The sequence below is a fragment of the Carassius gibelio genome, chromosome B9, assembly GCF_023724105.1.
Source record: "Carassius gibelio isolate Cgi1373 ecotype wild population from Czech Republic chromosome B9, carGib1.2-hapl.c, whole genome shotgun sequence".
Classification (NCBI taxonomy): domain Eukaryota; kingdom Metazoa; phylum Chordata; class Actinopteri; order Cypriniformes; family Cyprinidae; genus Carassius; species Carassius gibelio.
This window is the reverse complement of record NC_068404.1, coordinates 443,388-467,888: the sequence shown is the minus strand read 5'-3', so window position 1 is coordinate 467,888 and position 24,501 is coordinate 443,388. Positions and strand designations below refer to the sequence as shown.

The following is a 24,501-nucleotide window of genomic DNA, read 5'->3' as shown; positions in this document are numbered from 1 at the left end:
ACTTGTTCTGAGGTCCTGGACACTGTAGCTCCAATAAGAGCAATTAGCCCTGTGAAGCCACGCGCGCAGTCAGGCGAGAGTGTAGAAGGGCAGAGCATCGGTGGAAAAAGGAGGACTGCAGGTGTTCTATCAGATTTTACAGGACAGCTGGAGAAACTATCAAAAAAATTAAAGTTAAACAAACACAATATTTTACAGAAATAGTTTCTCAAAATGTCAAAAATCCACGTGTTCTTTTTAAAACTATTGGGTCTGTGTTGAACCCTGCACAATCCACTTCTATTGAATTTTCATCTGATAGTTTTGAATATCAGAGACAATATATTGCCCCTTTCTTTAAACTTTTCCTTAAACATGCAATGTTCAGCTATTTTTTGACAGTTTCAGTCAGTTTCATTTTTATGTCTTACAAAGATTAATCAATCAAATTAAACCCTCCACATCCTCTACGGACCCTGTCCCTCCACAATTTTTAAGGATGTGTGGGAAATGATTGGCTCTTATGTTGAGGAAATTATAAATAAAAGCCTGTCTTCTGGAACTGTGCCTGCATTTTGTAAAAATACAGTGATTGGGCCACTGATTATGAAAGCTGGACTTGAGTCCACAAATGTTTCAAATTATCATATTCAAAAAGCTACCTTTTTTATCGAAAATATTGGAAAAATTTGTATTTTTGCAACTACAGTCTTTTCTGGAAGTACATGGCATCCTAGATACTTTTCAGTCAGGTTTTAACGTATATCATAGCACCGAGTCTGCACTTTTAAAGGTTTTTAATAACCTGTTTTTAATGACAGATTCTGGTGATTCAGCCATTTTAGTGCTTTTAGATCTCACTGCTGCTTTTGAAACAGTTGACCACAAAATTCTTTTATCTCATCTGGAAAACTGTGTGGGAGTCAGGGGGACTGCCCTAAAGTGGTTTCAATCATATATTTCAGGGAGATGCTTTTTTGTTAAAATGGGGGACTCTACTTCATCAACTGTGCCTTTAAACTTATTATCAAATTTATATGCCAATCAGAAAGCATGAAGGCAGCCCCCTGACACCCCTTCTTGATTATTTTAAATGACGTCAAAGCGGGGTTGGCTCAACATTTTTTTAAACTAAATGAGAGTAAAAGAGATTATCCAGTTTGGCCCCACTACTCCCATGATAGATTTGGGCACCCTCAATGATTTTGTGCATCCTGTTGTAACTAACCTTGGGGTAAAAATAGACAGTCATTTTAAACTAAACAAACAAATAAATGCAGTAGTGAAATGTAGTTTTTATCATCTTCACCTTTTAGCCAAAGTTAAACCGTTTTTGCCTGTTAACAGTTTTGAACAAGTTACACATACCTTTATTTCTTCTCATTTAGACTACTGTAATGCAATTTATATTGGTATAAATCAAAACGCACTTTCACGCTTACAGTTAGTCCAAAATTCTGCAGCACTACTTTTAACAGGAACCAAAAAGCGCGTTCATATAACTCGAATTCTTGCTTTATTGCACTTGCTTCCTGTTCGTTTTAGGATTGATTTTAAGTATTTATTGTTTGTTTTTAAAGCTGTGAATGAACTGGCCCCAGTATATATCGCGGACCTCATCCAAATGTATACGTCAGCGTGGACACTGAGGTCAGAGGGCCAGCTACAGCTTGCAGTCCCTAAGTCAAGACTTAAGGCTCGGGGGGACAGGGCATTTTCTGTGGTTGGACCTTAACTATGGAACTATGCCCCTACAATTGAGTGTTTTAAGGTTCGTATAAAGACTCATTTTTATTCTTTGGCTTTTAACTGCATGTGAGTAGTGTGGTCCTTTGTGGTATTTATTATTTTTATCTTTTGAATTCTATATATTTTAGTTGCTTTGTATGTTCTGAATATTTTGTGCAGCAATTCTGGAAACTTTCTGTTTGTAAAATGTGCTATAGAAATAAAGTGGATTGGATTGGATCAGATCTCATTTATTACCAGCAAAATATGGAGTTCCACAAGGATCCGTCCTAGGTCCCCTTCTATTTTCAATAGAGCTTGGGAAACTACGTCACGGCGTATTGCATTCTGGGTAGTCGCGGACATTTTTTGGGACACGCTTATCAGTAAAAGTGAAAGTGACATGACATACAGATCAAGTGTAAGATTACACATAAAGAAAAACTCAACAAGGAAGCAAAGATGCGGTATTTAGAAAAAAAATCAAGACAATTACCGAACTCAATCTGCACGAACAGATGTGGTTCATGCATAGGTAACATAAAATTAAATTTAATGTAACATTAAGTCTGTCAAATCGATTAATCACATCCAAAAAAAGTTGTTTATATAACGTACATTTCTGTATATTTATATATATATATATATATATATATATATATATATATATATATAAATGCACATACATACGTGTGTATATATCAGACCAAAGGGACAATCCTTCTTTTCCTTCTTACTGCTGCTAACCAAGCTATGTGACGCCGCTTTGTTAACTCGGAGACCTGAGATCAAGGTGCGGTTTTCCAGCGGGAAAGCTGAAAAATCGCACTCCATTCAAATTATTTTTCCATGCCGGTCATGATTACGAGTATGGCAGTTAATTACGTCCGTGTCCTAATGTCCCAGAATGCATTGCGTTGCTGACGTCATGTTCCCAGACTCTATATACATGTTGCCCCTTGGTAAGGTCGGTGACACACTGGATTCGTGGTGTAAGCGTCTCAGCTACGTGGGGTGTCAGTTTTTAACCCGGCTCCCATGTTAACAGGTTAGAGCTTGCAGACTGCCTGCGTGACACCCGACTCTCAGGCGTGGCTCGAGCCGCACGGAAAACGTGTGCATGCTAGAAAGTGTGTTAAAGAGAGTGTGTTAAATATTTAAAAGATTGGATGACCAAAAATTTTCTTTTATTCGGATAAGACAGAGATATTGGACCAAAAACAGTACACAGAATCTTGTAGATTAAAAATTGCAACTAGACGGATGCGCTTCTTCCTCTACAGTCAAAAATCTGGGTGTTATATTAGACACCAACTTGTCTTTTGAATTAAGATCGGCTCTGCCTCCTTCTATTACCAATCTTGGAAACGTGTTGAAAGTGAAACCTGAAAAAAAAAACAGCGTGCATAAGAAAGTGATTGCACATTTTCGCCAACTTAAGCAAATGCTCTCGATCACAGATTGCACGCTTCCCAGACGAAACGAACCCCACGCAATACTGAAATAATATAACCTGTGAACATATTTCCCATTTAAGTCATTCATCCGACACTATGAGACAAGTGTTATGTAGGCTACACTTCTTGTGCCTCCTTTGGGCACCGCAAGCTTATTTCTTCAGTTTTGGGGAGAACACACCCTGAAGTTTCGTAATAGCGGAGCCTGAACATCACTTCCGCATGACGGAAGCGTTACTGTTACTTCTGTGTTTGTTGGGCCCTCCCTCGAGCACAAACCCAGAGCCGCAGCAGCTCGATGGGGACATGAAGTCGCTCCGCTGCTTCTGCGTCTGTTCTCTGCTTCTGCTGAAAGTGTCCACGGGTGAGTTCATCTTCTGACTCTGTACTCACTCTAACTACTTCTCATCATCTGCCACAGAACGGTTTCACTGCGCGACTGTAAAACAGGTTTAGACCACCTTGAACGAGTCTGCTGCTGCTTGGAGAGTGCGATCATTTCCGCTCAATAAGACCGGAATCACCGAGATTCGCTGTAAATTCGCACCGAGACTTCACTTATGTTTAAATAACCGCATGGTTCAGTGTCAGGCGATGACGCAACGCTCTGTGTTTGAAGCAACGCTATGTTGAACCAAAACTGTTAAAAGTGATTTCGTGACAATTAAAAGTGTTATAAAGCCCACTGAATCATACTCGGCATCGATGCTGATAATGAAACCACTTGGGAGTGACCAGTCAGGTGATTTATTTCTGAACATAAGAGGACAGTGACATAAAAGGAAAACCTAATCACGTTTTGTTTTTGTTGTTGTGTTTTATTTATTTATTTATTGGTGTGAAAAAATAGCAAATGTAGCTATATTTTAGCTATAAATCAAAGTAACTTACAGTCTTAATTGTTTGAACTTTTAGAAGACACATTGACTTTAATATTTACAGTTCTGCAAGTTTGCTGTTTTAAGGGATGGTTTTCACATTGGTCTGTAGGCGCGGATTTCAGATTTGTATTATTATTTTATTATGAATCAGAAATACTCTCTAGCTTATTGACATTGGACATTCATCGTCCTTCAGCAGGTGATTTCCTCTGTAATCTACAGCATTAGATAGATAGTACACTTATTCACAATTAGCATAATGGCCAGCTATGATTTATAACGAGTATTGTGTTATGTTGTGTCCAGGGACTCAGTGAACTATTCTGGTCTACTTCTCATGTTTGGCTCCGATGTGTTTCAGTAATCCAGTGATGGGCCGTCAGGGCATTCTCTGCTGGCCCTATAAAACAATTAGTTGTATGAAAAATGTTTTTATTATTATTATTTAGATATCATTCTCATTTGTGTAGTCCACAGAATGGTCTATGATCAGTTTTGTTGAGGGAACTGGAGTATCCTACATAAAGTCTGCTCTACAGAAAGTGCTTGCCTTTTGTTGAAAGTCGTCGAATCAGATTTGTAACGAGCATTAGTGACAGATTCATCAGCCAATCAGATTCCGACATTCCATGACAACATGTCCTCTGGGTCCAGTGCTTCCCCCAGACATGGTTCTCACAAAACCCACCCAAGGTGCCAATAAAGTATAGTATTACAATATACACAGTGAAATAAAGTGCAACAGAATGTTAATATATTGTAAACAAAATACTACACAGATATTACAGAATAATCTCTGTAATTCAGTATAATATTACTTCGGATTAAACATGGTTGAAATCATGGATATGTGTTGTATTCCATTTTACTATTGTTTTTCCATTCTCTTTTCCACCTCAGCGCTCTTTAATACTTTAATGACTTTTACATTTTTACATTCAACTTTTAGATTTTTACATTTTAATAGAGTATTTTGTTAGGTATGCACAAACACCTAACGTCATCACGCAATGCAAATTATACATGCATGTGTTGTCACCATGTTAATGCGCATGCATGTCATAAGCTGCGTCACTGCAGGAACTTTACCCAGGAACTAGGGACTTTGGGACTTTGGTACTCCACCGCAGGAACTAAATAAAGTTCCAGGTAAAAACAAATGCCCCTCAGAAAGTCCATGCTGTGAGGTAGCACTTTTTCTCTGATTGGTTGGCTTCCCACTTGATGCCTCAAAAGACGTAAGAAGACCGATAATCATGGCCTCAAAGTCACACAGTTTTGGCTGGCTTCCTTTTGAGAAAAACAATGAAAATACAGTTCAGGGTAAGCTGTGCAGCACCAAGCTGTCACACACATCTACAACAAATACAATGCGCTATCATCTAAAATGTGTATATAAAATATCTGGCGATAACAGAGCGGCAACTCAGACGAGCACTGAATCACTTGCCGTAAGACCTAAATGCAACCCAAGCAGAACCGAGAAGACGACAAAGCTATTCGCTGAAATGGTGGTGAAATATTTGCTGCCCATTAGCTTCAGGGACAGAGAAGGTTTAATTGTCCAGTGGTACCTGGCTGTTCCTGCAACATCTGTTCCTGCGGAGCAGTGGTGCAAAAAGTGGGTATGCGCGCCAAAGCGATTTTTTTTTTTTTTAAATGTACATTAAAAGTTGTGTGTGTGTGTATATATATATATATATATATATATATATATATATATATATATATATATATATATATATATATATATATATATATATATATATATATATATATATATATATATATATATATATATATATATTAGGGCTGTCACTTTTAGTTCGAAAATCGATTGCACAATCAATCGGACCAACCCAAAAAAGTTTTGAAAATGAAAATAGGGAATCGATTTTAACCAAATACGTACAGTATTAATTTAAAAAGAATTAAACAATTAAAAAATATAGATATAACAAAACTCACAAACAAGCAGAAAAAATAAAGAATTCAGAAAGTGCAGTATGTGCTGCGACAGCTAGATATAAAATACCAGCAATTTTACACCTATAATACCCAGTGACGTCGAAAGCGACCGCTTATGCTGCGTTCACAACAAACACGAATATAGCGTCTGGGGCGAATGATTTCAATGTTAAGTCACTGTAAAGACACGTTTACATGCGTCTGGAGGTCTCGCAGCACGGTAGACGTGAATTCTCCTCATTCAGCATCTAGTTACAGGAGATTCTGAGTTATGAGAAGAACCATTGCAAGCTGACAGTGACCGGTAATACCCACACCTTGTGCAGCTGGACCGGAGTGTCCCTGGACATCAGTGCGGTCAGAGCACGTCTTCTCAACAGCTGGACATACAGTGAATAAATAACTCTCTGCTCTGGATCCCGAAATGCTGATCGACTTGTTTTCCTGTTTGTAATGGTCCTAGCCATTTGGTGCATTTCCTTAAGCCTGTCTAGTGCCCCTAGCCTAAGTGTCGGTTACGTTCAATAAAAAACACACATGGCCTGTTCTCAAGTCCATTTAAAATTTAGTTTTTTGAACAGTTGTTTGAAATGGATTAAATCATTATTTAAAGTAATCTTGGATATTTTTGAATTGCCTAAATCATAAATGCAGCCGGGTTGAAGCCTGCAGTGATGTTGTTATTGTGTTATTGCAGCCGTCCCGTCTGCATATATATCTTTTCGAGAATGTTGCACTCCTGTTGCTGTTTGTTATTCTGCACGAAACTTAATGCCAATAAATAAGAAATATTGCTGACTTGTGCGTTTCCAGCGCTGTCTTTACATCCGTCTGTTATTTGACATTGAAAAAGGAAACGTGTTTTTTTAGGTTTTTTTTAGACATGGAAAATCGATTTTATGATCGATTCAATGAACACTTATGTCTTAAAAATCGAAAATGATTTTTTCACAAAAGTGACAGCACTAATATATATATATATAAAATATATAAATTTTAGAGGACTAACAGGCGCCAGTGCCCTCATAATATTCCATCATAGACTTTAGACACAGAACCTCGCGAGTAGGTGGGGGGCCGTGAGCGCTGAGTGAGCAGCAGTAACGTTAGTGCGTTGTCGTTGAAATGGATAAAACAAAAAAGCTCTCGGGGGCTAAAAATAGAAAAAGAAAGAGGGCAAAGGAGATGGCATGTCAAGGGATGCGACAGCAGCTAAAGTGATTGGTGAAAGGCAACAGGTAGGATTTAAAATGTGACGTCTATGATCGGAGAATATGTAAAACTGGAATCTGAGCTGTCATTTATTCCATCATCACCCGGGAGCTGATGTCGCGCGCACATATTGGACCCAAAGAGCACACGTTGATATCTGTGTTTAAACTAAATTCTTTTAAAGGGGGGGTGAAATGCTATTTCATGCATACTGAGTTTTTTACACTGTTAAAGAGTTGGATTCCCATGCTAAACTTGGACAAAGTTTCAAAAATTAAGTTGTACGTTTGAAGGAGTATTTCTGTTCCCAAAATACTACTTCCCGTTTGTCACAAGTTTTGGAAAGTTTTTTTCGAGTATGGGTCTACGGATTTGCGTATCGTTTATTTCTTAAGGATGATGCAATCCCAACGAAAAAGGGTCATGATCGTGTGTTGGAACCGCAGGCGGTGAGTAAAACTGCTTCAAATATCTCTGTGTTGTTAACTTAGCTATCAGCGTGTAACGTTAAGCACATCAAGTAAACAACATGCGATGTTGTCATCAAACTGCACTTTCCACATGTACAGCTTAAAAAAAAAAAAAAGACGACATAAAGTGGAACTTAGTCATTTTCCAAAACCGCTAAGCAAATACAAAGTCACACAGTGTTGGCTGGCTTCCTTTTGAGAAAAACGATGAAAATACAGTTCAGGGTAAGCTGTGCAGCACCAAGCTGTCACACACATCTACAACAAATACAATGCGCTATCATCTAAAATGTGTATCTGGTACTTGCTACCTTACATCTTTACTCTTTCATTTCATTCTTTCCACGGTTTTGAAAAGTTTGTCTCGGATGCTTGTTTGTCACTTTTTGCATAACTCTGGGTCGGTCAGCAGCAAGATTCGTTGCAATTTGTTTCTAGGAGGTACATGCTTTCCCTTAATCTTTAAAGTCTCCCTGCGAGAGATCGTACAGGTGCGGATAAATCTGTGCTGCTCAGCTATTCGACATTCCAGTGTATTCATGTTACTTGTGACTAGGCCGGAGTTATTGTTCTCTCTTGCCTCACCTCCACTGAATAAAACAAACAAATTGGAAAAAACTCTCATGCCAAAGAAGGTGGAGTTTCAGAACACACTCACTGATTGCGTAAATGCCACAGACCAATGGAAACTCAAAGATGTTTAGGAGCCAAAACTAACTCCCCCAGAAAGTTTGTTTTGGTCAGCTGTTCCTAACTGCTGAAACAAACTTAAAATGCTTTGGCTTGATTTTGTGCAAAATTAGGTCATATAAGTTCGTTCTTTGATTTCGTTTGAAGTATATTTGGGCCTTCAGGAACAAGATGTTTCTATATGAACATTACTTCAGATGTGCTGTAGAGATGGGTGTTTGTTTCAGGGAGCTTCCTGAGTTGAGATGCTGAGCTTAAACCTGAATTTGTTGTGGCCCGACACACAGAGAACTACTGTGGTTAAACACAGTAAAACATGCAATAAAAATGCTTCTGCAAGCTTTAATCACTTTATGTAGACTGGTCATAAAGGCATACAGTGATTAAAACACTGCAGTTATGCATTTAAGAAATACAAATATTGCCACACATGGATTATAAGAATCTGTAACTGTAAATGTGCTTTTGTTACATTTACAAATGCACTCCGTTGCTCTTGTTTTAAACTTCTCTGTCTTTTCTTGAAAAGATGCTGTATTTCACACTAAATGCAATCTGTTATCATAAGTGAAAGTGTAATTAGGTTTATGGCTGTGTGATTACATCAGTGAAGCTGTCCACCCTGCACATTGTCTGCACACTGCTAGTTATGAAGATGAGTCTGGAGAGCTGTGGAGCAGAGTACAGTTATAATGCTCAACCCTGCAGAAACAGAAACCGTGTGTGTGTGTGTGTGTCTCTGTGTGTCTGGCAGGATTTGGAGATCTGAGGCGTCCTGAGAACGTCAGCATGGACTCGCTCAACACCCGTTATGTGCTGCGGTGGGACTGGCCTCATGAGACCGCCATCAACCAGACCGTCACCTTCACTGCACAGTATATACTGTAAGAGCCTTTATATGTGTTTGCTTCATGCACATGACCAGCGTGTACATGCTTATTTGGGCTTGTGATTGAATCTACTGTTAAAGTGAAGAAAAGGTCATAAGACCTAACAGACACTGTAATAGATTGTTTGAGGAGATGTAGACTAAGGATATGACCAAGGTCTAATGTGTGACACAATGCGTAAATGCTTCTTAAGGTCGGGCTTAGTTTTCATCTCAAAATGCCAAGGAAAATAACTGCTAAATTATATTTAGCATAAAGAAAATTAGGCCTGCACCTTTTTGGAATATCGACAGTCTTTTCCTCCAAATTTCTGTTTATTATTTTGTCTAGATGTCTAAAAGGTGCAAGAAAAAAAATATATATAGAATCTACCCTGGTTTAACACAAATCTCTGGGAGTTAATGAAAAAACGGGATGCTTCTCTGAAAAAGTTTTTAAAATCAAAATTAAATACAAAATGATCAAAATGATCATCTAATTTTTAAAAGTTTACGAAATAAAGTCACACAACAACTTAGATAGGCTGGAGAATTTTTTTTCCTCAATGTTATTAGTGAAGCAAAAGGAAACTCTTAAAAAAGTTATGGAAGAGCATTGACAAATTACTTGGAAGGGAAAAATCAGCAAATAAACATTTAAAACTCGCGGTGGATGGTGGATGGCTCTATCCAGCATGATGATAAGATTATTGCGGAATGTTTTAATGATCATTTTATAAATTCGCTACGAGAAATTAGTCTAAGTTCACCAAAAATTCAACTCACACAAGCTTTAACCTGTAATGATTCTGCTTTTAAGTTTTCCCTAATCAACACAGAGAAAGTTGAAAATGTAATCTCACTTCTATCTAGTATCTTAGTAAAGCTAAAGATATATATGGTTGTGATACAGCTTTTCTCAAACAACACAAGACATCTATTATGATACCCCTAGTGATGATTATAAACAAGTCCTTTAACGAAAATATTTTTCCCGGTGTATTTAAGCCTGCCATTGTCACCCCTGTACATAAATCTGGGGATACTCAAGTGGTCTCTAATTATCGACCCATCAGTATTCTCCCAGCTGCATCAAAGGTAATCGAAAAGGTTGTGGCAGAACAACTTATAGCACATCTAGACTCGAAGTCCTTTTTCCATCCTATGCAATTTGGTTTCAGAAAAAAACATTCCACTTAAACTGGATGTTGCTACTTCCTTGAAGAGATTAAAACTAGCTTAGATCAAAGAGGAGTGGTGGGAGCTGTCTTCTTAGATTTACGCAAAGCCTTTGATACAGTTAACCATGAGGTACTGATACACAAATTGGCCAAAAATGAAATTTCCACTAACGTCCAAAATTGGATAAAATCATACTTGATAAATCAAAAACAATGTGTGCAAATAAATGGCACACTGTCTATGTCTCTTGTCTCTACTATGGGAGTACCACAGGGGTCAATTCTAGGGCCACTGTTGTTTTGCTTATATATTAATGACCTGCCTTCGGTCTGCAAGGGCATAAATATTGTTATGTACGCTGATGATACAGTATTATGTACCCATGGAAGAAGTGCAACAGACGTAGCCGAAAAATTATCAAGTGTCATGAGCAAGGTTAACCACTGGTTACATGACTCCTGTCTCACATTAAATGTGGAGAAAACTGTAACTATGTTTTTTACACACCAGTTTATACTTAAAACTTATCCAGAAATTTTAGTAAACGGCCAACTTATAAAACATGTAGATACATTTAAATATTTCGGGGTAGTTCTAGATTCCACACTTAGTTTTAAAGCTCACGTTAAGAAATTGTGTAACAAATTGAAATTTAATTTAGTAAATTTTAGATGTATAAGAAACTCTCTCACCACTGAAGCATCCAGTACTTACTTAAATGCATTGATCATCCCCCACTTTTTGTACTGCATTACATCCTGGTCTCATGCATGTAAAACAGTCGTACAACCTTTAGAATCTTCTCAAGATCCATGATAAAAAAAACATGTTATTATCATCACTGTCAAATACTCGTCAAATATGATATACTTAGCTTTGATAAGTGGTATGTTTGCTTGAGAGAGAGGAGACAGAGTAAATGGGTTGATGGCCTCCCTGGTTCTGTTTTTTGCAAACTTGTTTGTCTGTAATCTCAATGGACATCATTTTATCTATAATTCTATGAAATTTAAAATTGTTATTTTTTTAAAATTTGTCATACCTGCTTTGTCACACCAGGGACTACAGGTGGAAATTAGCAATTGTAGCTATAACCTGGCCCAAGACATATTCTCTTGTTTAACAAGTTTGATGTTTATTTGTGCATGTCCCTGTTTCAAATAAAATAATTTCCATTCCCTTCCATTTTGTTTTTATTCTCACTGTTACTGTAATGTAAAAATGAGTGAAGGAAAATCTGCATAAATGAAAGACAGAACAACAAATACTACCAAGAGAATTATATTTATAGTAATCTAATATTAATATTTCTTTTGCATTACTGCTGTAAAAAATGATGTTTAAATGTGCGCAGGATTATTAACCCTTTTAACCCGAGGCAAAGTGTATAGAAGAAGCCCAAGAGGCGAAACTCTGTTGTGTTATGGGTAACAGTCTGTAGATGGCGCTGCGGAGGCTCGGCCGACGTTATGGACTGAAAGCTGCTGAAATCGTTAGCGCCAGTTTGCGTGCCACACAACCAAACTGTGAAGAAGATGAGCAAGTGGTCAAAACGCAAGCAGTGTTCTGCAATAAATTGCAAAAATTACCAGTCCACCAAAAGCAATTTGGCATTTCATTGATTTCCAAAGGATGCACAAAGGTATAACTCATTTAAGTGGAAATATTTTAATGATGTCGTGATTTAACTTGAATGTTGAACGTGAATGACAGCATTGTTAGCGTTGGTAAATCTGCATGAATGTTAGGCTAGGCTAGTGCATCTCTGTCAAGTTTGCCTTATAAACTAATGAATGAATTTTATCAGTTCTTTCAATCAGTTCTTCCAATCAGTTATTGTTCATTTTTAGAAATCTATACAAAACTTGAACTGGCTAGTAGTACACTAGTTTCCGAAAGATGGTCAGAGTTATTTTTTGTTCTTGTGTGCATTTGCTAGATTATACACCTTTTTGACTAATGCTTCCATTCTATGTCAATGCCTCTTCTCTCACAAAAAGAAAAAAATACAAACTTCTCATACACAAATGCACACACAATAGATGGTTGTGTCTGATTAATTACTGAGATCTTATGGCACCACTTCCATTTTAGTACTGTTTATAGTTCATGTGTGCACTTGCTAGATTGCACATCTTTTGTTGTACCTTTCTGTCTGTAACAGGACATTCACAGATTGTTTTTGTTCTTGCCATTGAAACGTTCACTGTGTGCACTTTCACTGAAGATGTTGAAAAAAAAAAGTTAATATTTTTGTGAAATTCTATGTAAAAGATGAACTGTCTTTAGAAATGCTCATTTATTATTTATTTATTTATTTTTCCAAATCATATATATGGTGATGTTCACTAATGTCAAAATCAACATTTGAATAAATCTTATTACTGTGTGTCTGCCTATATATATTATTCCATGAGTTTCTGTTATTCATATAACAAACACAATGCATAATAGAACATAAATATTGATAGATTAAAGGTTTGCAGTAATTTTATAATTGTATCTTTGCGAACCTAAAGTGGTAGGCTAATGAAGCCGATTCGGTGGGGGACATACTCTTACGAAAAAGTACTATAGGAATCTTATATTATTTTGGGACAAAATATTATAGTAATCTTATAGGAATACTAGGCCTATAGTAATTTGGGACATACTACAGAAGTACGATAAGAGTACTATAGAAATACTATAGCAGCTTAAAAATATTATAGAGGTATAACAGAACATCACAGAAGTATGTTATGTTCTGCAATACCTTTATAATATCCTAGAGCCGCTATAGTATTTCTATAGTAGTCTTATAGTACTTCTATAGTAATATTTTGTCCCAGAATACTATTTTGCTAAAGGTAATAAGGCCATGCATAACCGACACATAGACGTATATTGTTATCCTCATTAATGTATTTTAAATTGTTTTCATATTTAGATATGACGGCCAGAAAAAATTAAGTTCTGTTAAGTTTTTGTTATGTTAAGTTTTTCAGTGCCATTGACACCCATTATTTCTCCACGTTTTGCTTCAGTTTCAGTCCATAATGACGGCCGTGGCGTCACGTCACGGGGGCAACTGTTGCTATGGAGCGTTCTGATGAGTTTCACCTCTTGGCTTCTATACTCTTTGCCCGAGGTGTCCACAAAAAAAAATCTGAATCAAATTACTAAGCACTTCCTGGATGAAGTAACATAAAATAGGTATAATTTTATCTCATAACTTCATGACATATTTCTAAGTTCTCCCATTATCCCATAATCCATTGAAATCGAAATATATTCCTCATTGAGCTGTTCCACATTATACCAGACAAGCGCAACAAAGAAAAACAACTCTATGCTTCATGTTGTTTTTATTCGGAACATTGTTTACGAAACAAAATTGCATAGTATTATTTTCGGAAAATTCTCCCGATTATATATAATCGGAGATCCAACGATATTGCTCATAGCTATAACACATAAAACCCAACGGGGACACTTGAGGCACAGCAGAAGAAACATTTCACTTCACGCTTTTGTTCATAACTTCATGAAACATCCATAGATCGTGGAAAATTGCATGTTTTTTATGTTTGTTTGTTTTTTTCAGAATTCTCCTGATTAAAAGGAGCCCAAACGGGGATGGTATCCCCCTGGTGGATAAAAAATGACAAAAAGCATCCCCCCAACCATCCCCTTTAGATTAGTAATGTTGTGTGTTATGTAAAATCTATTGTGCAAATGAAATGTTCTTTAAAATAGGTATGATTTTTCCTTGATTAGAATTTAAAGACATTGCCCTGACATTGTCATTGTGCTGTTTGTGTGACTGGGAGACGATAGGAGAGATGAAATTATCGAGTAAAAAACATTTCAAAACACATCTTGAGAGTCCAGAAAGCATTCACTGCGCGACGAGGCCTATTAGAATGCAGTCAAAATGCCCTTCTAATTCAAGCAATGTGAAATATGTTGTCAGTTTATTGTCCCCTAAGGGAAACTTGTCTTACAGCCAGGTAAACACACAGGTAGCACAACAGGTAAACACCACATACACATACAAATAACAAAACAAACTACTAATTAACAACACTGTTACACAACTATTCATCTAGATCAAGAATTATGCAAGTTTAGCAACCAAATTGCACTTGGTATAAAAGAGTTCTTTATCCTATTGGGTTTAAAACGAGGGACTCTGAATCTCCGGCCTAAGGGGAGGACCTCAAAAGAACAATGAAGGGGGTGATTTACACAGTCCAATATGGCATCTGCTTTCCTCATAACCTGCCTCTCATAGATATTTGTCAAGGAAACCTGTGGGCAGCCTATAGACTTACGAGCCATCTTTACAATATAGCTGAGGTTATTTTTCTCCCTCAGGCTGATGCCCCCATACCTGGCAAGATAAGGACAGATTCAATAAAAGATTTATAAAATAAAGACAGGATAACCTTATCAACATTAAAAGAGTTAAGCTTCCTTAGGAAGTACAATCGTTGTTGTCCCTTTTTACAGATCATCTCTGCATTTATGTTAAATTTAAGTTTATTGTCTATCACAGTGCCCAGATATTTGTACTGCTCCACCACCTCTATGCTGATTCCTTTTATACAGGTGGGTGGAGGACAACCAGATTGTTTTCTCCTAAAATCTATGAGCATATCCTTAGGTGATAAGATGAGAAAGGATCTGTCACACCAACTTACAAACTCATCGACCACTGGCCCATGCTGAGGTTCATGTTTCTGCAGTAAACTGACAATAACTGTATCATCCGCATATTTCAGCATGTGTCTATTACTATACTGACTCCTACAATCGTTAGTGTAGAGGATGTATAGTAAAGGTGAAAGTACACAACCCTGCGGGGAGCCAGTGGAAGAGACATGCCTTCGAGAGAGACAACCATTCACCTTAACTCGCTGTGTTCTGTTAGTCAAAAAGTCCATAATCCAGCACACAAGATTACTCTCAATGTTAAATTCTGATAATAATTTACTGACTAAAACATGTGGCTGGATAGTATTAAACGCAGAAGAAAAATCCAAAAACAAGAGCCTGGCATGTGTACCAGGACCCTCTAAATGTCTATACAGAAGATCCAGAAGTGTAATCACTTCGATTGTAATCAGTAGTTTAGGTGGCTCGCCAATGTACTAGATTTCTCTAATACATAAAATAAGTTGAAGGTAGAAGTGTAGCAGTTCTTCAGCAGTGATGTTAGCATGTCATCCTTCAAACAATCTTAACCCAAAGCACTGTCTGTAAGACCCGACCTTTATACCTGGTAACAAATGTGGTACCAATAGTACAATAACACCCCATGGAGAGCCAATGATGGTGAAACCTGGTGATGACCTGATAGCACCTCTCCCATGGAGAGTCCATGATGCATTGACCTAATGGGATAACAAGGGCCATTTAGGCCACACTTTTGTCAAAAGTTTGAGTTAATGGCATCTGAAACACAGTCACATTTAAATGCATCTGACTAAAGACACACAATCTTTCAAATGAAAGAAAAAATGCCCATGTTTGAGTTAGGTTTTTATATTCATTGCATAAGCAATGTGCTTTTTTGAATATCAGCACATGAATATGCTATTTCACTTTCGTTTCTAATTTAATCAGCTGTTTGAAAGAATCGTTTGATTTGAATGATTCAACAAATCATTTATTAAAACAGGGATTTGCTTCCATTTAACGGCAGTTTTATTGTCATCTTTATTTATCCATGACAGTCCGAAACCAGCCAAGGTGGCAGCACATAAACACATTCAGCAGAATATTGTTTAATTAGCAGAACTGACCCAAATTCCTCCATTTCTGGCTCAAGAAGGGAAAAAAAGCTTAAAAATAGTAGTTGGTTTAAAAAGGCAAAATTTTAACCTTTTTAGACTAATTTTGTAATCATTGGGTTAAAATTAGCAACAGGACAAACCCAAACGAAATGGACCACACCATACCCCTGAATTTATTATTTTTTTTACAATCTGACCACTGCTCTTCCAATGATCTTTAATTTAGATGTACAGATATTCCTCATCGAGGAACCCCAAAGGCGCATGTTATAACTTTCTCAATGTTTTTACACTCGTCATTTCTTGAAACATGGTCTGATCATTTAAAGTGACGCATCATTATTTATAGCAAATTCTCGTGATTGAAATGAGTCCAGAATCAAATAATCCATTGCATTTTTTGTGTATAAATAATACCTTAACCTATTAATTGGAAACTGTAATTTTGTTATAGGGGTGTAACGGTACGTGTATTCATACCGGACCGTTTCGGTACAGGGCTTTCGGTACTGAATGTAATATTTTGTGTGCGGAACATAGGTACATTTTCGTGTTTCCAAACGAACATATTAAGTGGCGGAAGTCTCCGCGTTCAGCGTAAATCCCGCCCTGCAGCTGATCCTGAGGCCGGTGACACACTGGATGCGTGGCGTGAGCGTGGCGTTTCTGCTGCGTGTCAGTTGCGTGACACCTGCTTCGCGTTTTCTGTGTCTTTACACACCAGAATCGTGCCTGACGCGGCGCTGGCGCACTGCTGTTACTGTAGGTGACAGAGGGAGACCGCCGACAGACCAGGATCTTGTCTTCACGACAACAATATCTATACTTCATGTTGAGCATAAATATAAAGCGTATTGATAAAGGACACAATAGACTGTTTGACAGGTGCAGTAATATGCCAGTGTGTCACCGGCCTAAGGTTTTCAAAAGGCATCACACGAGTGTGAACATCACTACAACTACGAAAAAAAAACGATTGTAATTCAAACGCAGCTCCCGTCGGCATTTAAACAGACCTTTGCTCTTAATTCGGTCCAACGCAATAACGAAATCTGAGCAGGTCTAAAAACTGAAACTGTTGATGCTGCACTTTACACTTTGGAAAAGTTATTTATATATACATATAATTTAAATATGAGCAGGCCTATAAGCTGGGATTGGTAATGCTGCACTGTAATCATATTTATTTATATTTTTCATTATATTTTATTATATGATATTGGTTTGAGACTGAGAGTATTTTATTTAGTGGAGAACTTTGCAGCAGTGTTTTATTTCTTATTCTTTTTTTATTTTATATATATTTTATTAAAAAAGTATTTAAAAAAAAGTGTAAACAAAAGTTAATAGTAATAAACAACCTGCAGTTTAATGTTTGTAATTTTTTTCCCTTACTGTACCGAAAATGAACTGAACCGTGACTTTAATTTTTTTTTTTTTTTTTTTTGCGTACCGTTACACCCCTACTTTCTTATATTTACTGGGGCTTCAGGAACAGGCTCGGGAAGCACTGCTGTACTGTCAGATCAAGTGCACTCATGTTGTCCTTTCCTCCAACAGGGAGTATCAGTCCCGGAAGGCCAATTATGAGCAGTACTGGACATCAGTGTGTGTCAATGTTCGGGAGCATTACTGTGATTTCTCTGGAGCTGAACTGCATTACAATGGCTTATTTCTGCTGCGAGTGCAGGCCAACACATCACAGCAGTCCTCCAGCTGGGTCCAGATCAGATTCTGTCCTGATGAACAGGGTAAGCTGTCTGTCTGTCTGTAGTCTGTCTGTCTAGGGCTGCACGATTAATCGAATGCTGTTGTCATGCACATCTTGTTAGTAAAGCCGGTTCTCTTATAGTAGTAAATCTCCAGCACGTGCTTTTAAATGGAGCAGCATTTAGTACACCGAGCCGTAGTTCTCTGACAAGCTACACAAAATTGTGCTCATAATGGCAGACGATTTTGTGTAGTAAATTATGTTTTATCTGAAAGCATGTTAAAATACCACATTTAATGAAATGTTTTTAATAAAAAAAATTCTGGTGGAACTCACTTCATAATGTAAGTCTAGTGTTAGAAATAAATCCTTCTGTGAGTTGATGTGGCTTCTTACACAGAATAAGACATATTTCTAAACCGTGAAAAGGGCCATGATGAATAGCATTGCATTATTATATACTTTATTATAATGAAATTATAAAAAGATGAACTCAGATATACCCTATATTGTCGTAGTCATGTGTTTATTAGCCATGTTGAATTAATGAAAGCAGTTAAATCTTCTGTTTGTTCAGCAACCGCTATAGGGATTTCTTGTGTTTCATCCGCAAAGTGTACTTGGAGCATCTGCACAAGAGCGCCCTCTGGCCTTCAGATAGAGATTTACTGTTGATCACAGAACTGTGCTTCACTCAGAAAAACACATTACAACCACAGCTTCTGCCTGATCGTGATTTATCGTCTTTACAATTTAATTTCAATTAATCGTGGAGCCCTATATCCATAGTAGTATATCCGTTTGTCTGTCAGTCAGTCTATAATGTCTGTCTGCCTGTAGTCTGTCTTTCTGTTTGTCAGTCTGTCCGTTAGAAGTCTATCTGTCACAGTGTCTGGGTTGTTGTTCCCCGGGGTTCCACTAGATGTCCTCCTTCTCACGGTGTCTGTCCCAGATCACTTCCTGTTCCCTTATATGGTCACCTTCCTCCTTGTTACGTGATTGATTGTTCACCCCACCTGTCTCCTGTTTCCCAATTATCCTTCTGTGTATAAATACCCAGTCTGTCTTAGTCTATGTTACGGAGTCCTTGTCTGATGTCATTGTGTTTCAGGTCCATCAGTCTTGCTTTGTCTTACCCTATGTGTCTCATTCTCTCGTTCCACCAGACTTCCTCTACCTTTCCGTTCTTCCGAGTTCCCCGTTTCATCCGGTTCCCTTTTTGTTTGATTTGTCTCTCATGACTGTTTATTTTGTATTTACCCCTCTGTTTAAATAAAACCCTTACCTGCATTTGGATCTACCCTCTCTTTGTGTTTTTCCCCAATACCTATCGTGACAGAAGGACTCCGTCATGCCTAGATCCAGCGGTGTGGGATTTCGAATCGGTTCCCCAGCCACCATGGAGGAACGGAGGGGGAGATACCAGAACTTAATCACCCTTCATCAAGAGGGAAGTGAGGTGGGTGGCCTGGCGCAATTGTTTTGGACTATGGCAGTCGGGCTAGGTTACAATGATGCAGCACTAAAGGATTTATTTAATAATTGCCTGGATGATCCTTTACCTTCATGGGAGATGAAGGGGTTAGAGATACTGGACTTTTGGGGGTTTACCAATTACCTGCACCATCGTGCCCAGTGGGATGCAACAACCACACCAGAGTGTCCAGACAAGGCTGCCAGCTCAGCCCCACAGCACAAGATGGGCGCCAGCCCAACCCCACAGCACAGGATGGCCGCCAACCCAGCACCACAACCCAAGATGGCCACCAGCCCAGCCCCACAGCCCAAGATGGCCGCCAACCTAGCGTCACAGCCCAAGATGGCCGCCAGCCCAGCACCACAGCACAAGATGGCCGACTCAACGCCACCGACTCCCCATCGTAGAGGGCGGAGGAGGAGACAGGCAGCTGCTGTTCCCGAGGCGGAGCCCGAGGCAGTTCCCGAGGCGGTGCCCGAGGCTGTTCCCGAGGCGGTGCCCGATGCAGTTCCCGAGGCGGTGCCCGATGCTGTTTCCGAGGCGGTGCCCGATGCAGTTCCCGAGGCGGTGCCCGATGCTGTTTCCGAGGCGGTGCCCTATGCAGTTCCCGAGGCGGAGCCCGATGCAGTTCCCGAGGCGGTGCTCGATGCAGTTCCCGAGGCGGTGCTCGATGCAGTTTCCGAGGCGGTGCCCGATGCAGTTTCCGAGGCGGTGCTCGATGCAGTTCCCGAGGCGGTGCCCGATGCAGTTTCCGAGGCGGTGCCCGATGCAGTTCCCGAGGCGGTGCCCGATGCTGTTCCCGAGGCGGAGCCCGATGCTGTTCCCGAGGCGGAGCCCGATGCAGTTCCCGAGGCGGTGCCCGATGCTGTTCCCGAGGCCGAGGTCGTTCCCGAGGTGGTGCCCGATGCTGTTCCCGAGGCGAAGCCCGAGGCAGTTCCCGAGGCGGTGCCCGATGCTGTTCCCGAGGCGGTGCCCGATGCAGTTCCCGAGGCGGTGCCCGATACTGTTTCCGAGGCGGTGCCCGATGCAGTTCCCGAGGCGGTGCCCGATGCAGTTCCCGAGGCGAAGCCTGATGCAGTTCCTGATGCAGTTCCCGAGGCGGTGCCCGATGCTGTTTCCGAGGCGGTGCCCTATGCAGTTCCCGAGGCGGAGCCCGATGCAGTTCCCGAGGCGGTGCTCGATGCAGTTCCCGAGGCGGTGCTCGATGCAGTTCCCGAGGCGGTGCCCGATGCAGTTCCCGAGGCGGTGCCCGATGCAGTTCCCGAGGCGGAGCCCGATGGTGTTCCCGAGGCGGAGCCCGATGCTGTTCCCGAGGCGGAGCCCGATGCAGTTCCCGAGGCGGTGCCCGATGCTGTTCCCGAGGCGGTGCCCGATGCTGTTTCCGAGGCGGTGCCCGATGCAGTTCCCGAGGCGGAGCCCGATGCAGTTCCCGAGGCGGAGCCCGATGCAGTTCCCGAGGCGGTGCCCGATGCTGTTTCCGAGGCGGTGCCCGATGCAGTTCCCGAGGCGGAGCCCGATGCTGTTTCCGAGGCGGAGCCCGATGCAGTTCCCGAGGCGGAGCCCGATGCAGTTCCCGAGGCGGAGCCCGATGCAGTTCCCGAGGCGGTGCCCGATGCAGTTCCCGAGGCGGTGCCCGATGCTGTTTCCGAGGCGGTGCCCGATGCAGTTCCCGAGGCGGTGCCCGATGCAGTTCCCGAGGCGAAGCCCGATGCAGTTCCCGATGCAGTTCCCGAGGCGGTGCCCGATGCTGTTTCCGAGGCGGAGCCCGATGCAGTTCCCGAGACGGTGCTCGATGCAGTTCCCGAGGCGGTGCTCGATGCAGTTCCCGAGGCGGTGCCCGATGCAGTTCCCGAGGCGGAGCCCGATGCTGTTCCCGAGGCGGAGCCCGATGCTGTTCCCGAGGCGGAGCCCGATGCAGTTCCCGAGGCGGTGCCCGATGCTGTTCCCGAGGCGGTGCTCGATGCAGTTCCCGAGGCGGTGCCCGATGCAGTTTCCGAGGCGGTGCCCGATGCAGTTTCCGAGGCGGTGCTCGATGCAGTTCCCGAGGCGGTGCCCGATGCAGTTTCCGAGGCGGTGCCCGATGCAGTTCCCGAGGCGGTGCCCGATGCTGTTCCCGAGGCGGAGCCCGATGCTGTTCCCGAGGCGGAGCCCGATGCAGTTCCCGAGGCGGAGCCCGATGCAGTTCCCGAGGCGGAGCCCGATGCTGTTCCCGAGGCGGTGCCCGATGCTGTTCCCGAGGCGGTGCCCGATGCTGTTCCCGAGGCGGTGCCCGAGGTTGTTCCCGAGGCGGTGCCCGATGTTGTTCCCGAGGCGGTGTCCGTTACAGTTCCCGAGGCGGTGACCACAAGGCCGTGGTGGTCTTCGGCTCCGCCCTGGGAGACTCTGGCGGTGACCACGAGGACGTGGTGGTCATCCGCTCCGCCCTGGGGGACTCTGGCGGTGACCACGAGGACGTGGTGGTCGTCCGCTCCACCCTGGGGGACTCTGGTGATGACCATGAGGACGTGGTGGTCTTCTGCTCCGCCCTGGTGGACTCCGGCCTCGACCACAGAGACGTGGTGGTCTTCCGCTCCGCCCCGGAGGGCTTTGACTTTGACCACAAGGCCATGGTGGTTTTCCGCTCCGCCCTGGAGGGCTCTGGCCTTGACCACACGGCTGTGGTGGTCATCCGCTCCGTCCTAGTGGACGCCTCAACATGTCCTTCATGGACTTATGTTTTGTGTTTTTTGAGTTCTGTTTCTGTCTGTTCCTTTTAGTTTAGTCTGGCCCTCCGTCCCTCCCCCTGTACCTCCTCCGGTCCTCCTCCCTCCTGGTCTCCCGGTTTTATGTATCATTTCTGGTGTTTGTTCCCCTTGTGTTCCTTTTCTGGCCCTCCGTCCCTCCCCCTGAGCCTCCACCTGTCCGCCTCCCTCCTGGTCTCTGTGTCATGTTTTGTCTTTAAGCGTCTGGTAGCCGCTCCGTAGAGGGGGGGTACTGTCACAGTGTCTGGGTTGTTGTTCCCCGGGGTTCCACTAGATGTCCTCCTTCTCACGGTGTCTGTCCCAGATCACTTCCTGTTCCCTTATATGGTCACCTTCCTCCTTGTTACGTGATTGATTGTTCACCCCACCTGTCTCCTGTTTCCCAATTATCCTTCTGTGTATAAATACCCAGTCTGTCTTAGTCTATGTTACGGAGTCCTTGTCTGATGTCATTGTGTTTCAGGTCCATCAGTCTTGCTTTGTCTTACCCTATGTGTCTCATTCTCTCGTTCCACCAGACTTCCTCTACCTTTCCGTTCTTCCGAGTTCCCCGTTTCATCCGGTTCCCTTTTTGTTTGATTTGTCTCTCATGACTGTTTATTTTGTATTTACCCCTCTGTTTAAATAAAACCCTTACCTGCATTTGGATCTACCCTCTCTTTGTGTTTTTCCCCAATACCTATCGTGACACTATCTCTCTGTCTTGTCAGTCTTTCTATCGTTCTAACTGTCTGTATATCTGTCTGTAGTCTGTCAGTCTGTTTCTTTGTTAATAGTCTGTCTGTCGGTCTGTCTGTTGGTCATTTGTCTGTCTTGTCTTTCAGTAGTCTGTCAGTCTTTCTTTTTGTCTGTCTGTCAGTAGTCTGTCTGTCTCTCTCTCTGTCTGTCGGTAGTCTGTTTATCTGTCTTTGTCTATAATGTCTGTCAGTCTGTCTTTTAGTAGTCTATCTTATCAGTCTTTCTGTCTCTCTGTTAGTAGTATGGCCATCTGTCTGTTAGTAGTCTGTCAGTCTACTGTCTGTCTGTAGTCTCTGTCTGTCTGTTAGTAGGATTCAATGATTTAAAGCATTTATTTTTATATGCCCAGTGAGGAAAACAAGTTTCCCTGAGCAATGAAATTCTTTGCTGTCCGCAGTGAATGCCAAGACAGTTCAAACTATGCACACACGTACACAAACTATACACTACAAACATACATGTACAATGTAAGAAACAAGATAAAAACTATCCTGCAGAAGTAGGAATATAGACTATTAAAACTATATTGTCTTTAATGATAGATGCAGCTCTTCTGTGGACTCTCAGTAGTGTTCACCACTCTCTGAAGACGTTTGCGCTCCTTTACAGTAGTGTTGCCATATCACGCACTGATGCAGCTGGTCAAGACGCTCTCAGCTACACAGCAGTAGAGGTTATTGAGGATCTTAAATCTATGCATTTAGCAGACGCTTTTATCCAAAGCCACTTACAGTGCATTCAATTTTTACTTGTCATGTGTTCCCGGGGAATCGAACCCCCAACCTTGCTCTACCACTTGAGCTTCAGGAACACCAGGATCTTAGGTGACATGCCAAACTTCCTCAGCCTCCTCAGGAAGTACAGCTGCTGTTGTGCCAGCTGGATGGTGTAGAGTGTCCAGGTGAGGTCCTCACTGATGTGGACCCCCAGGTATTTAAAACTGCTCACACTGTCCACTTCAGGCTCTTGGGTAAACAGTGGCTGGTGAGTTTCCTCTCTTTCCTCAAGAAGACTGGCCACCTCCCTGCTGTAGGCCACTTCATCCCTGCCAGTGATCCGTCCTATCACTGCGGTGTCATTAGCGAACTTCAGAATAACGTTGTCTTTGTGGGATACAACACAGACATGTGTGAACAGTGTGTAAAGGATGGGAGATTGAAGATGGAAGTACGTACATCAGTCAGCTCAAGCTCTGAGGGCCCGTCCAGGGATGATTTTCTCCAGCACTCTGTGTAGTAGTGATGGTAGTAGTGGTCCTGTAGTCTGTGATGTGCTGCATGCCTTGCCAAATCCGCCTAGCATCAGCATTAGAGTAGAAACTGCAGCTTCTCTCTGTGCTGTCTCTTGGCTGCTGTAATGGCTTTTCTCAGTCCGCACTTAGATGCCCTCAGTTTCCCAGGTTCATGAACAAAGAGATGTGGTCTGAGTATCCAAAGTGGGGTGCAGCCCTGTATGCATTGTGTATGTTGCTGTAAACATTGTCCAGTGTGTTTTTATCGTGGATGGGTCCACATTTTGGTGATATTTGGGAAGAACAGTCCGCAATTTGCACTGATTAAAGTCCCCAGCTGCAATAAAAATGGTATTTCAGCAATATAAACTCCACGTCTGGCAAGCAG

At 41.6% G+C, this 24,501-nt stretch overlaps 1 protein-coding gene across 5 annotated transcripts in view; it reads left to right on the top strand.

Annotated features, from left to right (window-relative positions):
- Nucleotides 1-24,501, top strand: part of il10rb (interleukin 10 receptor, beta) — a 134,113-nt gene that overhangs the window by 73,807 nt on the left and 35,805 nt on the right. The window contains exons 1-4 of one of the 5 annotated variants that reach the window (XM_052564590.1): nucleotides 3,389-3,528; nucleotides 9,140-9,269; nucleotides 17,776-17,966; nucleotides 19,266-22,792. In XM_052564590.1, the coding sequence (XP_052420550.1) occupies nucleotides 9,197-9,269; nucleotides 17,776-17,966; nucleotides 19,266-22,085 (3,084 nt within the window). In that variant the 5' untranslated portion in view covers nucleotides 3,389-3,528; nucleotides 9,140-9,196 and the 3' untranslated portion in view covers nucleotides 22,086-22,792. Of the gene's footprint in view, nucleotides 1-3,369; nucleotides 3,529-9,139; nucleotides 9,270-17,775; nucleotides 17,967-19,265; nucleotides 22,793-24,501 lie in introns of those variants that run through there. The other 4 variants (XM_052564589.1, XM_052564591.1, XM_052564592.1 and 1 more) reach the window with 4 other exon arrangements.